The sequence below is a fragment of the Phalaenopsis equestris genome, unplaced genomic scaffold (genome assembly GCF_001263595.1).
Source record: "Phalaenopsis equestris unplaced genomic scaffold, ASM126359v1 Scaffold000006, whole genome shotgun sequence".
NCBI classification, from domain to species: domain Eukaryota; kingdom Viridiplantae; phylum Streptophyta; class Magnoliopsida; order Asparagales; family Orchidaceae; genus Phalaenopsis; species Phalaenopsis equestris.
Genome location: NW_018164448.1, coordinates 691,391 through 708,213, shown reverse-complemented (window position 1 = coordinate 708,213; position 16,823 = coordinate 691,391). Strand labels below are relative to the sequence as shown.

The window sequence follows — 16,823 nt, the reverse complement described above, 5'->3', positions numbered from 1 at the left end:
TATATATATATATATATATACACACACACACACTTGATTTGTAGTATTTCGAGCTAAAACGAGTCGAACACGAACGAACAAATATTTGTTCGTGTTCGGTTCGTTAACTTAGCGAACGAGCCAAACACGAGTTGTTCGCGAACAGCGAGCCATTTTGACAGCCCTAACTCAATGACCAGTAAGGCTATAGTTGAACGACATGGTTGATGGCTGATTTCAAGTCTCCCAAATATCTGACTGGTGTTCACTTCTAACTCCCTCAACTCACATTTCAACATGAGTTGCTCAAACTCCGATGTGAACTCCTCTACTAACAACTCCCCCGGATATAAGTGATGTTGCCTAAAAAACATATCTTGGCGACAATGTGGGGGCAGATAATTCATCTACATCTTTTTCTTCATCTTCTCCAAAATAGTGATCTTGTTCCCACCTTCTTTCCGTCTCTCTGTTCAGATTCTCCCACCACAAAGATACACTCTTCTTTAATTTTTTCGCAGCAAGCTTCGCCCAACTATTAGTATGTACTTATACTCAAAAATCTTTTCTACAATCTGCAACTACTCAATGAAGTCATCCGGATTCATCCCCCCTTCAAATTCCGATAAGGCTATGTCACCTCATGTTTCAATGTCCTCCAAAAGTCACTCAACCCCTCGGCCTCCTTCGATACTAAATCTAAAAACATCGTGGTCTATCCTCCTCTCACTGCAATCATCGTTATGGAAGGGATTTAGATTTTCCTCCCTCTCTCCTCTTGGAATCTCACTATCATGATCAAGGGTGAACTCTCCATGGTTCCCTTCCTCAATTTCAGCAAGTCTTTCCTAAATTCGATCGATGTTTTGTTGTATCTCTTCCAAGGTAAGTTCCTGCTCGGCATCTGATATTTGCACCTTAGTGGCATGACTAGTATTTAGGTTTGTGAGGTGAAAAAGAGTGCATAGAGCTGAGTTAGGGTGCGAAATAAATTTAAGTTGTTGATATTAAAATTCAGCAAGTTACCATAAAATGAAACTACAGTTGGTCTGGCTCTGATACCAAATGATACCAGAATTTATCACACCCAAGAGAAAAAAAATGTTATTATTGAATTCAAAAATCTGAAACTACAAAAATAGGGAAATCGAAAATTGCAACAAAACAACACAACACTAGAACTAGGATTGGATCTAGCATGTGCATGGTGTCAGCGAGGGGTTTGGGCCTTTGGGAAGGTGGCAAGGGAGTTGGCTGGCAAGCTGAAAGGTGGCAACAACAATGGGTAAAGCGGCGACAACAAGGGAAAAAGCGAGAAGCAGCAAGAACAACGATGAGAGTGTTGCTCTGAGCCGTGGCAGCAAGAAAAATGATAAAGGGGATGTAAGAGCGTTGCGGGAAAGGTTGGGGAAAATGTATGGAAAAAGATAAACATCGTCTGGAGACCAAGAGACAACTGAAGCACCACTTTAAACCCCTAGGATACAACCCTAGAAAAGAAAAAAGAGATACCGACAGCTGTCCCGAAACAAATCACAAAAAAGTCTAAACCCTAAATACCAAAAAAGCAAATATACAGTCCTACATAACTAGGAGTGGGTCCCCTCTTAAAAAGACAGGCACTCCCAACTTTAGAGGGCCGGCCGGCCCTCACCTAGAATGAACCGGTCCAGGCATCTATGACGCCCTGCATCACAACATTGTATATCACGTCTAACTTTCAGAATCAACAGTAACATGCAGACTGTGTTTATAATCCAATAAAATGTGTACCTGTTAGCTTGTTTGACAAAGCTGCTAGTCTACCTTCCAGATCTTGCTTTTCAGTAGTTAGAGACGAAACACGAAGCTGCTGTTCAGCTAACTTATGCTGCTCTTGTTGTCTCAATTGAAACTCTTGCTATAAAGTTACGATTATTTAAACAACGGGGTTTGTAAATCAAAGCAACAAAATAAAAATCCTTACAGAATTAAACTAAAGTTAAACCTGCAATAGCGATTTCAACTCTGTTATTTCCTTTTCCATAGAAAGAACACTATCTGGTATCCTGTCAACGGATGGCATGCCACCGTATGGATTTGTCATAACTTGGTGTAGAGAATTTAACTCTGCTCTCAAGGCTGCAGCATCCTCTTCTGCCTATGCTACAAGTGAACATCAGGACTATAGATAGCACTCCAAAAACAAAAATCTGGAAAAAACCACATACTCTGTACTGCTCTTCTTCTGCCTCTTTCAGTCGCTTTTTAGCTGTCCGAAGCTGGGAGAGAGCATCCTCCTATTCTAAAGTATCACTGCATAAGATTGCCGTGCACAAGTAAAAGCAATAAATTTATAAGTGGTAATACCTTCCCAACAATGGCCGCATCCTTCTCAATGGACAAATCTTTCAGAGCCTTTCTCAAAGGAGGTATAGTATTTTCTTCCTGCATTGCAAAATGAAAATAGAAAATACGAGATATGAGAGCACAAATCTTTAAAAAATATTCAATTTTCAACGCATGAACAAGCAAAAAAAAGAGGAAAGGTTGACTTACTAAATCTTTTAAATTCTTCACTAATGAGCTATTTTCAGCTTCTTTTTCCTCAAGCTATAAGCGGAGAATCAGAAATTAAAGAATGGAGCAACCAATGCCAAAAAACTTCTTCGATATTACTCCAAAAAAAATAAAACTAAACAGAATAAAAATCCTACTACCTTAGCCAATAACTTCTGGTTTTCTTTTTCCAAATCTCCACATTTGCTTTGAAGCTCTTTAACTTGAGATAGTAAAGCATATGAATCCCTCTGAAGAATGAAAGGACAATCAAACTTTTATCAGCAAGTCTGAAAATTAAAACGATAAGTATGATAAAATTTGTGCAAGAATATTTATGGCGTTCACTTTTTTAATTTCCCCTTTATGTGTTGGTTTGGGTGTTGGTGTGTATAGAGACATTTGCATTCTGTGGTTCTTACAATTATCTGGTACTCCACCAGTCCATGTCCAAGAAAACAAGTCTTGGTTGATTTAAAATTATCGTATACATTCCATAAACTAAAAAAAACCAAATTTGTAAGAACATTTACAACAGATGTAGCATAATCTATAATCATAGGCTAGAAAAGTATTTCAATCCACCACTGGATTCACACATTGGAAGATTTCTAAGGGCAACATTTCTACTTTGAGGCCAATGAAAAGTTATATAGAACGATACAGTGGAATTGTTCAAAGAGCTCCAAGTTAGCACCATGAATGGGAGCATCAACATCTTCCATTTCTTCGCAGCAAAGTACTAATGTATCATTATAAATCCACACTTTATTGATGACAAAACTATAGTTCCTACATAATTAGGATTTACTTTTATGCAAAGTGAAGATGAGAATAGACATATTACTTTTTTTTTTATATCAATGACTAAGAGGGAAAGATAAATGAAAATATGACACTAAATAGGACGCAATGGAGAAAAAGGATTCATGTAGCCGACCCCACGTAGTGGGATTAAGGCTTTGTTGTTGTTGCTGTAATGACTAAGAGGGAAAGCAAACGCTTATAAATTTCTATCACTACATATTTATATATTTCTTTAATTTCTACATTTTTAATCAACATATTATTATCTTCACATTTAATACTTATAAATTGGTCAAGGTCTTATTATGTTCCCTTGTAATGCTTATAACTTGATCGAGATCCCCAGATCTACTATCTTTTACATAAGCTATTCCATTTCTTTTAATCTCATTTTCATTACTAGGCCTATCATATAAATCATCAAAAGTTATAATTTATATTTTACACGCAACCCTCTTGATCAAATTTATAACCATTTTATAATCATTATAAACCTTAATAATATTCAAATTTTACCATTTTTTTTCAAAACACATTGTTTTTTTTTCCTTAATAACATTTCAAACATTCTCTCTCAACCAGTGAGTCTCCTTCTTAGTGTATAATTTATTTTTAATCTCCTAAAATTTCTACAAAAATATTCTTAATATTAATAACCTTCTTATCCCACATCAAGTTTGGTATAACTTACAAAATTAATTTATCTCTCTATGCACGTCAATTTAGATATCTCGGGTCTAATGGCAGGGTTGTAACAATGGGTGATCAAGTCATTAAAAGGAATAATCATTTTAAATATCTCAAGTCTATCGTTCAAAGTGACAGTGATATAGATGTTGATGTTATTAGTAGAATTCAAGTTGGAAGGTTGAAGAGGAGGAATGTATTGGGCCTATTGAGTGATAGAAAAGTACCGCTTGAACTTAAATAAAAATTTAATAAGATGGTGGTGAGATCTGCAATGCTTTATGTCGTAGACTATTGGCCTGTAAGAAAGAAACATAAAAATTAAGTTAAGTGTTGTTGAGATGAGAATGCTCAAGTGGATGAGTGGTTTTACACTGACAAACAAAATATTAAAAGAATATATTCATGAAAGGGTTAGAGTAGCTCCAGTGGAAGTCAAGATTAGAGTCGTCTTAGATGGTTTGTCACATAAAACGCAACAATCAGATGACACTAGTAGGAAAGTAGATGTTTTAGATTTGATTTATACCAAGAAATGTAGAGGTATGCCTAAAAAGACTTGGGTCTGTTGTATAAGAAATTACCTTAAATTATTAGAATTAAATGAAAGTATGACACTCAATAGGACACAATGAAGAAAAAAGACTCATGTAGCCGACCCCATTTAGTAGGATTAAGGCTTGTCGTTATCTTCATTGTTGTTATCTTTAGGAAACTTTTTTTAATGAAATAACAACAGCTTATCCTTAAAATTTTAGTACCCTGGTCTAGCACCATAATTTTTTTATTATTTTCCTTGCACTCTTAACACACACACACACACACACACACATAATCTATTTGTAATTCGATGATTCCACTTTTATGAGGAACCAAGTGTTCTTCTCATTTCTTAAAAAGTGTTAGATACTATGAAGTTAAAAACTACTATGAAATCATGTATAAATTCTCCCACTGCATTTAAATCTTATTACATAAATGCCATGAATCATTTAATAAGCCATTCTATTATAGCATACATGTTCATTTAAATAACATCCAATATCTTTCCTTGACAAGAAACTATTATAGTAGTTCATCCATTTCTTTCAAAATCTTTTTTAACCATCTTTTAATCCAATGCGAGAATCATAAACATTGACCACATTCATAAATTTCTTGATGAAAATTAATTTAATGGCAATCATCTTAATACAAAGCCTACAAACCACATACCTCAATAATTTATTTTTCAACTCTTGTTCTACTAAGAGCCCAATCACATTCCTATTACTAACGTTTACAACATACATTAACCCTAACCTTTCCCAATTTTTTTTCCTTTCTATTTAATTCTGTACAATATCTCTCTCTCTCTCTCTCTCTCTCTCTCTCTCTCTCTCTCTCTCTCTCTCTCTCTATATATATATATATATATTCTTCTTTACATAATTTACACCAATTTCCATCTTCCCATTCAAAGTTCCCTAATTCCAGGCGAAAAAGCTAATCTTAAATTTAGGCCTACTCAACTCTTAATATTTACGACAATTAGGATGGCTTTAAGGGTGCCTCTTAAGGGTGATGATGTCCTCTCCACCCTTGCCAATAATTGGTATATGCAACAACATGGCAATTCTAGGGAATGCCATAATACTAGCACTATTAAGATAACAAACATAATGTTTATAAAAAACATATATCTAATCATGCTCAACAATGAAACAATTTCAAAGCTCATTCAGCATAATGCTTATTCAAGAAAGGTAACTTTGCATCCAAAGGAATTCAGCACATGCAATCAGCATCTGTTGTAAATTAAAAGCTCCGTTACTCAAATCAATCATTATTTCCAAAATGATCATATCTAAAAGCTCCAATTCACTTCCTCACAAACAGATGTAAGTCTACCACATTATATTCCAATCAAATGAGACGTGGAACAATTGCAAGCCTCGTGCATTGACAGCCTTAATATAATGTTCCCATTAATAGTTAAAATACTATAAAGCCATCCTAAAATATTATTCAATTTTTGTAAGGAAACTTTTCTTTCCACCTGAAAAGAAATCTATTTATGATTCGATAACTCCATTTTTATAAGTAACCAAGTGTTCTTCCAATTTCTTAAAGTATGTGTTTACTTTGAAAGACCATTAACTAATATGAAATCAAATTAGCTTTTCTCGTCACATTTATATCTCATATTTATAACCACCATAAATGCTCTTATATCCCATTCTACTATAGCTAAGATGCCCATATACATCACACAAATAACTAAAACCATGAAGTTACCAAATCACCTCAATAGCAAAACATTTCATGATTTACAGATCCACAAGAGAGCCTTATTGAGAAAATACATTTGCATTTGTATATCCATGGATTTATTCATGACTGCCTTCAAATTTTAAATCATTTGGAATACTATTCTTTAAGGAGATTGTTTATCTATATGACATACAAGCCATAGTTTAATGGAATCCATATATGTGAATTGCAAGCTATAAAAGAAGGAATTTATTGAATCATATAAACATAATTTTAGGCTTATCTCACTATTTCAACTTCTTGAGATTATTAAAAATGTATGTTAGAAAACAAATAAAAATTTAGACATTATTATATGGCATTCTCTCCAGCATGATTTAATCTTATTCATATACACAACTACAATGAAAACATCCGTTGGAAACGTCCTGCCGACAATTAGTCGAATGCAATTGCAACGAAAACGATAAGAACAATTCATCAAAATATATAAAGTTTCTCACAGGAACTCTTCAAAATTTATCTACCGGAAAAAAAAAAAAGTAATTCATTGATTTGGCATGAATTGATTCAAATTAAAAGTTTCAAAAAGAAATGTTAGTAATTTTTTTTAATATATATGATTTATTCTTTATATCATAAGTCGTCAACTAATTTGGCTAATTCTTCTCTATTTTTACTGAATTTTAGCTTCTCATCTAATAATTCATATTCACATTTTCTCAATAACAATATTAATCTTGACCTTAAAGTAATTGTTGGGTAAAAATCATTTCCCTAATGATATTGCATATTAAAGCTACCTTATATGATGGAAAGACAGCTCACAACCGATGGCTTCAAAAGAGAACTAATGCAAATCTAGAAATTATGCTCAAAATTATTGGAAGATTATCAGCAAAATAATTTTCTGGAGTTGAATTTTCAAAATTGGTCAGACTTGATGGGGATCTCTTTCACAACTACTTTGTTATAAGGTGACTACAAATAAATCAAATACGAGTAAGGAGGCTAGAAAAAGTACAAATATAAAAAAGTTTATGAATGAAATAAAAAGTGTTTTTAAAGAATGATAACCAGCACCTTCATCTTGTATTTTAACAATCTTCCCAATGTTTGAAAAGTATAAAATGTAGGTGCAGCCTTCACTTATTTGTGTAGAGCAGCACGAGCCAAAGTAAAGGGAGGGAGATGAAGGATCCAATGACGAGAGCAAGACGCAAGAGATGAGGCAGACAATGAAACAGAAGCAAGAGGCCTAAGTAAAAGGAATAGCAAGAGATAATCCGACCTAGTTTTGGATTTGCTTAGGTATGAGTTCTCTTAAATTGTTAAAAAATCCTCCACTATTTCTCATCATTCTCTTCACAAGGAAAAGTTCCCAGAAGATAGCTATAATAACGGAGAAAGGTTTGAATATAAGCTCAAAATCAAATAATTCCATAAATCGAAAACTAGATTTCACAAAACCTAATTACTGTAATAAACATTAAGCAACAGCAAGCATATGAACGAGAGTCAGCGAATTAACAAAGACACCCTAACCTCCATAACGCGGTCTCCATTCCCCGACCCTTGAATCCCTGCATCAAAACAAAAATCCAAATAAATCAACCGACGAGAGAATTAACATCGCCTACGAAAGAAAATGTAGAAATATAACGCACCATATTGATTCAAGTTTTCCAGATCGGAGCCGGAGGAGGTCTTATTCAATCTTTCCGCAGCTCTCTTCAAGCGAATTTCTTCCAACTGCACGGATTTCAGCAAAATAAGATAAAATCCCGAATGATAGGTATGACGTAGAAGAAAAGGGAAAAGTGCTACCGTTCGACGACCAATGGAAGCATGATGCGCATCCATGGCTGCAGAGACACTAGTAGGAGAAGAGCGGAAAGCTTCGCCGAAAATCGACGGTCGCAGCCCGCAACTAGCAGAAGGAAGCGTTATGCCTGCAAATTATCTTAAAACGTGCTGTAGAGCTATATTTTTATGATTCAAGTTTTTAAATCCTGTAATACAATATTTTTTCCCGTACTTAAAAGTAAAAGGTCTCATACTTAACGACCCAAAAATTAATAATTTATTTTTTCATTTTTTTATTTTTTTATCTTTTTAAGTCGAATAATAATCTTATTTTACGTCCAATAATTATTTTTAAAAATTACCATAGTTTAACAGCTCATTTATTTGGGGCAACCTTTCATTGTTTTCTTACACAATTGTATCATGTTGTTTTATTGCTATTTTCTATTATTTAAAGAAAAATCTAAGAAATTATGTTTTATAAAAAGAGCCTCCAAAATATAAATATAATTGTTAGCATATATAACTTGTTAAATATTTTATACTTATATCATATATTTAATAATATTATTATAATTTAATATCAATATGCATAAAAAAATTAATCAAATACTCATTCAAATTTTAAGCTTATTCAATTAATATAAATAAATAAAATACAAATCAAATATGACAACTTGAAAAAAATTAAGCAAATCAAATATGAATATATGTGAAAGCTGGGCTAAAACACGAACTCAACCATAATAACTTATGAGCCTGCCAAGTCAATTATAATTTATGGCATTCTCAACTCGGGCTCGATTACAATTAAATTTTATCTTATTTTACAATAGAAACTCTAATCCTGTTGCAATTTTACAATAAGATTATTAAAAATGTTTTCACACATTTGCGCAAACAAGTTTAAAAATAGAAGCAGAAGTTGGGTACATGAGACAAACAAATTCCCATATAAACTAGGCGATAGCTTGAGATTGAATGAAAGGTTCAGGCCTTAATAAGTCTAAGCAGATCTCCAATGAGATGCAGGGAGCCAGTTACCAGTACCTGAAATGAGCCACATAAAGCGCTTGTCAGCTGCATAACCACATGCATTTGATTAGAAAGCAAAGGGCTCATTCAGTTGCTTTGATAATTTTATTTTTTTATTCATGTTAAATGTTATAAATGAAAAAATTTTGGGGTTTAAGCAAATCCGACAAAAAGAAATTGAAAAATGAATTACTTTATAAACTATAATTTCTAACTCTGAGCAATGAAAAGCCGCAGTGTAAAGCATCAGAATCTATTTGACATTAGAAAATTTGAAGAAATTTTATTAAAGCGCTTTGGAAAGTCATTCTTTGGGAATTCGTTCCTAGAGGTGTTTGGCTACAATCTGGTACTAGGTTAAAGCAAATCAGGATTTATCAAATCACGTGCTACATAAATGGAGCTCCAGGCCGCTCACAAAGTAAATCTCTTAAATCTGCTCCACAATCATATTTAATGAATCCGGAGTTACATCATACAAAGAAACAAAACATGATAAATTTTAATTTAAGGGAGTGTTCGATTCAAACTTTATTTTTATCTTTTTATTTTTTTGGTTTAGCTGGATTAGATAGTTTGGTCACATTAAATGTCGACCATCTGATGATCCGATTAGGAGAGTGGATGTTTTAGATTCGACTTGTGTTAAAAAAGGAAGAGGTAGACCTAGGAAGACCTGGGCTTATTGTATAAAAAATGAACTTAATTTACTAGAACTAAATGAAAATATGACACTAAATAGGACGCAATGGAGAAAAAGGATTCATGTAGCCGACCCCACGCAGTGGGATTAAGGCTTTGTTGTTGTTGTTGTTGTTGTTGTTGTTGTTTGGGTTAGCTGGACTTAGGTACTGTTTGATTTGATGTACAATAGGTGTAAAGTGAAATAAATACAGAAATTTTAACTTTTTACTATTTGATTATCATTAAGCGTAAAGCAAAATTAATACACCATAGGATTTATATTTCCAAATATAATCAAAAAGCTGTATTAAGAATATGCATATAATTAAATAGCTGTGCATTAAGAATACGCATTAAGTAAAATAAAATATATATTCGAAAGAGAGGTGCCTTTCTGTGTACTACTGCTTGGAACTTTCATGAGCGGTTCGGTTAGGGTTTCTTGACTCCTTTTTGCTGAACATGGCGCCATAGCCATTTGGTTTAAAGAATTTTGGCTTTAATTTCTTGGAAGTTTTGCATGCATACCACTCAATTTGTCATGTATTTACATATCTGACACCTGAACGTTACCTTTATATTTATACCACCCAACTATATCACATCAAATAAAAAATCACTATGTTAACTTCTAAAAAGTGAAATACCATTTTTATGCATATATAAGATGGAATATATGCTTCGGTGTTAAATATGTAAATACATAGGAATTGACGGAGCAGCAATAATTTCAGGCAGCAAGAGCAAAGGAAATATTGTCATCATCGCTGATTCATAGGAGGGATCCAATGGCACTAGTTTTTGCTTGTAAAACTAGAGTAATAAATATACATGTATTTATGCATTCATGTACCCCCAAACGTATTTAAGTTGAAATAAAAGTTGGATGTAGAATTATAACTTTGTATATACAATTTTATAATGCTTTTAATTATTGTTTTGGACTTCTAAAATAGCTAAATGTTTTCATTACATAATTCCACGAGTTGTGTGAAATTTGTTAGTGCCCTTTTTTTAAGAAAGTGTTTGCCATTTATTTTCTTTTCTTTTTTGACTTCACAGATTTGCTACATGAAGCTCAACTTTGCATTTTGCTCCCATAATTGTATTTAAGGAGCAACAATATTTATTACAATTCTCTCAATGAAAAATATTGAAGAGATTACAAATCTAACACTTCATGGTGTTGCTCTAATAGTTCTCAATGTTTCTTTATGTAGTAAAGTGACTTGAACTCAATAATCCTAAATATTGAATTTAAAAGATTATTTATCAAAAATGTATCAAAATTCGACCTTGATGTTGATGACACGCCAACTTTATAACTCGATATATTTTATAACAAATTTTTAAATAAATATAAGAAGTAATTTATTTGTATTTATTTTACAGGCAACCAAATAAGCTCACGCATTTTGAATACATAATTTTTTATTTTACTTTACATACATATGGCCAAACAGAAAAAATAATTCCCATGTATTTATTTTACAGACAACCAAACAGCCTACCGATACATAATACGCTACATTCCCTTTTACTACAGCTCCTAAATCTCATTAAAATTATGCAACCAAACACTCCCTTGAGAAACAGATTAGATCAGATACCTTGGATACAAATTTTATTTAATTATTTGCATATTATACTCGCATTAAAATAAACCAAACATCTATAAGACACATCATGATCAAAGTTTATTCGACTAAGTCCCACAATTAGTGCAATTCACTTGGACTAGTAGTAGGGTGTTTTGGGTCCAAGCGCAAAATCTACGGTTTAGAATCTAACACATTAAGATGTGGGAATGAGTTTAAAAAAAAAAAGACTAAATCTCACAACTGAAGAGGGCAACGGGAATTCCTATAAAATTTTGGAGAAAACTAATTTCATCTAGAGAGAAAAAGCTCGAATCAAATAAACTATTTCAGGGCTTAATTGATTGCCTGATTATGGAAAGCAATTTTTGAGAAATGATGATTTCATTATACCTCTAATTTTGAATGGATAAAGGAGCCCGTTATTTTCTGAGGGACTTTTGAGGAGATTTGTTGTATCTGAAAGTAATGCTACCGCCCAAAAAACATCAAACAAAAAGACGTATATAATAAATTTCATTCTTTATCAAAACATAATTTCTAATGTCAAGCAATCAATAAGATCCTGTACAAAAACCACCTAGAAGGCACCATATAGAAACTCTCACGTGCAAACATGAACATTTTGAAATATAAACCAAAATGCACTTAGAAGTGTGTCGTTTGTCAGGAAACTGGAAGTAGAGCATGCTAGTCAGATTTTGAGATTTAAAGCAAGACATTCAGTTTTTAAAGAAGATATGATGTTTGAAACTTTTATCCGCCTAGAGGGTTAAACCCCAAAATAATCCCTCAATTATTTATATTTGTGACCAATTTAACCTCCGAGTATGACATTACTCAAATTTAATCCCTCAACTATCAAAATTGATCCAAAATGACCCCTCATGAACAGAATCACGATCATTTTGCATAATCGAGGAACTAGATGGATAATAATTTTGTATCATAGTTTCTAAATAATGAACTATTTTGATTTAATTTTAAGTAGTTGAGAAATTAAGTTGGATGAATGTGATATTTTAAGTGATACCGGAGTCAACCCACACGACTATAGGAAAAATAAATAATATTACTGAAAGCAAATAGGCACTTACAATCAAAAACATTTGAAAGGGATACGACACAAACTCAATCCATGGGTGGTAGAGGATGGCTAAGTGGTTGGAGAGCAGAGGTAGGAGACTAAAATGAGTGTGGGTGGTTAGGACAGTAAAGGAAGGTTGGAATTGCGTTTGCAGTGAAGCGGTGGGCTGGGACAGCAACGGCAGCACAGGGGAAGGGTTGTGGACTGCATGACAGCAAGAGAAGTGTTGGTTGGTGTGGGGGCAGAAAGCGAGAACTACAAGAACAGCAGGATATTGTTGCAGCCTATGCAGCAGTATGTCGGAATGATTGTTGGACAGCTAAGAAGGGCAACTGGGATGTGTAGCGGCAAGGTGGGAGGTGGCTGGGAAGGAAAGCAACGGGTGGAGGAGGTGGTGGTTGGCGGCTATAGTTACAGGAAAGTAATTCTTGCTGCGAGGAAAGGCGTTGGCAACAGCGAAAAAAGGGTTGCAGAGGATGGGAAGTCGAGGATAATACTCCCTCGTGAAAAAGCTACAATCGGAGCACCACTTGACTCTTGGAAGAATATCACACTCCCCTTTGAATACAACCCTAAAAGGGAGAAATCACGACTCCGGCGGCTGTCATAACATGAACATGAAAAAACTAACCTAGATACGATGAAAACAAAATATATAGACCTAGAGTAACAAAAGATTTGCCCCAACATCAGTTGGGTGACAAATCCTATGAGAAGTAAAGTTGGGCAGCTCCCAAGATGTGTTTGCCTGAGCCGAATGCCCAATCCAAAGGAAGGGAAAGCCTGTTGGCCCAGAATTCCAGCCGCAAGAGACCCAACAGTTCAATTCGGGACTCCCGTAACATGTACGTTCACGTCAATCTCCCGGCTAGGGAGAGCTTCCGCTTCATCTATCGAAGCTTTTGTCTTCTTGTAGCATGGAATCGGATCAGGCATGTTGAAGATAGTGGAGCTATTGCAAGCTCCCAAGGCTAAAGGGTCTTCGCCTGCACCCCTAGAAGCACATGGTCCCACTGTCAGTTGCACTGTCCCCAAAAACACCTGATGAGTCATCCATATCAAGCAAAACATATGAGGGTACACTGTTGAACTGAACGAGAACTTCATGTCAAGTGTGCCCTGCAGAGTCTTCCAAAGATAGCCCTAAGGTTGGCTCAGTCCAACCTGATGTGAGAATGGACCAAACTCCTAACGGTGGCATTCATGGTAGTAAGGTATCAATTATGATGTCCTGACATGCTCTTTGTAGTATGTTGGAATTATTGTTGGATAGTTAAGAAGGGCAATTGGGATGTGTAGCGGCAAGGTGGGAGGTGGCTGGAAAGGAAAGCAACGGGTGGAGGAGGTGGTGGTTGGCGGCTATAGTTACAGGAAAGTAATTCTTGCTACGAGGAAAGGCGTTGGCGACAACGAAAGAAGGGTTGCAGAGGATGGGAAATCGAGGATAATACTCCCTCGAGAACAAGCTACAGTCGGAGCACCACTTGACTCTTGGAAGAATATCACACTCGCACCCACGCCTTTAAATCCAACCCTAGAAGGGAGAAATCAAGACTCCGACGGCTGTCATAACATGAACATGAAAAAACTAACCTAGATACGATGAAAACAAAATATATAGACCTAGAGTAACAAAAGATTTGCCCCAACATCAGTTGGGTGACAAATCCTATGAGAAGTAAAGTTGGGCAGCTCCCAAGATGTGTTTGCCTGAGCCGAATGCCCAATCCAAAGGAAGGGAAAGCCTGTTGGCCCAGAATTCCAGCCGCAAGAGACCCAACAGTTCAATTCGGGACTCCCGTAACATGTACGTTCACGTCAATCTCCCGGCTAGGGAGAGCTTCCGCTTCATCTATCGAAGCTTTTGTCTTCTTGTAGCATGGAATCGGATCAGGCATGTTGAAGATAGTGGAGCTACTGCAAGCTCCCGAGGCTAAAGGATCTTCGACTGCACCCCTAGAGCACATGGTCCCACTGTCAGCTACACTGTCCCCAAAAACACCTAATGAGTCATCCATATCAATCAAAACATAATAGGGTACACTGTTGAACTGAACTAGAGCTTCATGTCAAGTGTGCCCTACACAGTCTTCCAAAGATAGCCCTAAGGTTGGCTTAGTCCAACCTGATGTGACAATAGACCGAACTCCTAACGGTGGCATTCATCATAGTAAAATATCAATTATGATATCCTGACATACTCTTTGTAATATGTCGCAATGATTGTTGGACAGCTACGAAGGGCAATTGGGATGTGTAGCGGCAAGGTGGGAGGTGGCTGGAAAGGAAAGCAACAGGTGGAGGAGGTGATGGTTGGCGACTATAGTTACAGGAAAGTAATTCTTGCTGCGAGGAAAAGCGTTGGCGACAGCGAAAGAGGGGTTGCAGAGGATGGGAAGTCGAGGATAATACTCCCTCGAGAACAAGCTACAGTCGGAGCACCACTTGACTCTTGGAAGAATATCACACTCGCCTTTGAATACAACCCTAGAAGGCAGAAATCACGACTCCAACAGCTGTCATAACATGAACATGAAAAAACTAACCTAGATACGATGAAAACAACATATATAGACCTAGAGTAACAAAGGATTTGCCCCCGCATCAGTTGGGTGGCAAATCCTATAAGAAGTAAAGTCGGTCGGCTCCCAAAATGTGTTTGCCTGAGTCAAATGCCTAATCCAGAGGAAGGGAAAGCCTGTTGGCTCAGAATTCCAGCCGCAAGCGACCCAACGGTCCAATTCGGGACTCCCGTAACAGGTACGTTCACGTCAAGCTCCCGGACTAGGGGGAGCTTCCGCTTCATCTATTGAAGCTTCTGTCTTCTTGTAGCATGGAATCGGATCAGGCATGTTGAAGATAGTGGATCTACTGCAAGCTCCCGAGGCTAAAGGATCTTCGACTGCACCCCTAGAAGCACTTGGTCCCACTGTCAGCTGCACTGTCCCCAAAAACACCTGATGATTCATCCATATCAATCAAAACATATGAGGGTACACTGTTGAAATGAACTAGAACTTCATGTCAAGTGTGCCCTGTAGAGTCTTCTAAAGATAGACCTAAGGTTGGCTCAGTCCAACCTGATGTGAGAATGGACCAAACTCCTAACGGTGGCATTCATGGTAGTAAGGTATCAATTATGATGTCCTGACATGCTCTTTGTAGTATGTGGAAAGCAACGGGTGGAGGAGGTGGTGGTTGGCGGCTATAGTTACAGGAAAGTAATTCTTGCTGCGAGGAAAGGCGTTGGCGACAACGAAAGAAGGGTTGCAGAGGATGGGAAGTCGAGGATAATATTCCCTCGAGAACAAGCTACAGTCAGAGCATCACTTGACTCATGGAAGAATATCACACTCGCCTTTGAATACAACCCTAGAAGGGAGAAATCACGACTCCGACGGCTGTCATAACATGAACATGAAAAAACTAACCTAGATACGATGAAAAAAAAGATATAGACCTGGAGTAACAAAGAATTTGCCCCCACATCAGTTGGGTGACAAATCCTATGAGAAGTAAAGTCGGTCAGCTCCCAAGATGTGTTTGCCTGCGCCGAATGCCCAATCCAGAGGAAGGGAAAGCCTGTTGGCCCAGAATTCCAGCCGCAAGCGACCCAACAGTCCAATTCGGGACTTCCGCAACCGATACGTTCATGTCAATCTCCCGGGCTAAGGGGAACTTCCGCTTCATCTATCGAAGCTTCTGTCTTCTTGTGGCATGGAATCGGATCAGGCATGTTGAAGATAGTGGAGCTACTACAAGCACCCGAGGCTAAAGGATCTTCGACTGCACCCCTAGAAGCACATGGTCCCACTGTCAGTTGCACTGTCCCTAAAAACACCTGATGAGTCATCCATATCAATCAAAACATATGAGGGTACAATGTTGAACTGAACTAGAACTTCATGTCAAGTGTGCCCTGCAGAGTCTTCCAAAGATAGCCCTAAGGTTGGCTCAGTCCAACCTGATGCGAGAATGGACCGAACTCCTAACGGTGGCATTCATCATAGTAAGGTATCAATTATGATGTCCTGACATGCTCTTTGTAGTATGACGGAATGATTGTTGGACAGCTAAGAAGGGCAATTAGGATGTGTAGCGAAAAGGTGGGAGGTGGTTGGAAAGGAAAGCAATGGATGGAGGTTGTGGTTGGCGGCTATAGTTACAGGAAAATAATTCTTGCTGCGAGGAAAGGCATTGGCGACATCGAAAGAAGGGTTGCAAAGGATGGGAAGTCGAGGATAATACTCCCTCGAGAACAAGCTACAGTTGGTGCAACACTTGACTCTTGGAAGAATATCACACTCGCCTTTGAATACAACCGTTCAAGAGAGAAATCACGACTCTGA

At 36.5% G+C, this 16,823-nt stretch overlaps 2 protein-coding genes across 6 annotated transcripts in view; both read right to left on the bottom strand.

Annotated features, from left to right (window-relative positions):
* The window catches only part of LOC110018200 (vimentin), a 23,112-nt gene extending 14,868 nt beyond the window's left edge, over positions 1-8,244 (bottom strand). For 2 of the 3 annotated variants that reach the window (XM_020715438.1, XM_020715439.1), the window contains exons 1-9: positions 8,092-8,244; positions 7,932-8,016; positions 7,810-7,847; positions 2,679-2,768; positions 2,518-2,571; positions 2,329-2,406; positions 2,190-2,258; positions 1,967-2,119; positions 1,753-1,879 (exon numbers count right to left, since the gene is read on the bottom strand). In XM_020715438.1, coding sequence (XP_020571097.1) covers positions 1,753-1,879; positions 1,967-2,119; positions 2,190-2,258; positions 2,329-2,406; positions 2,518-2,571; positions 2,679-2,768; positions 7,810-7,847; positions 7,932-8,016; positions 8,092-8,127 — 730 coding nt within the window. In that variant the 5' untranslated portion in view covers positions 8,128-8,244. The remainder of the gene's footprint in view (positions 1-1,752; positions 1,880-1,966; positions 2,120-2,189; positions 2,259-2,328; positions 2,407-2,517; positions 2,572-2,678; positions 2,769-7,809; positions 7,848-7,931; positions 8,017-8,091) is intronic. The other variant, XM_020715440.1, reaches the window with a different exon arrangement.
* Positions 8,245-8,794: 550 nt separating this feature from the next.
* The window catches only part of LOC110018221 (folylpolyglutamate synthase), a 34,421-nt gene continuing 26,392 nt past the window's right edge, over positions 8,795-16,823 (bottom strand). For all 3 annotated transcript variants that reach the window (XM_020715475.1, XM_020715477.1, XM_020715476.1), the window contains one exon: positions 8,795-9,120. In XM_020715475.1, coding sequence (XP_020571134.1) covers positions 9,061-9,120 — 60 coding nt within the window. In that variant the 3' untranslated portion in view covers positions 8,795-9,060. The remainder of the gene's footprint in view (positions 9,121-16,823) is intronic.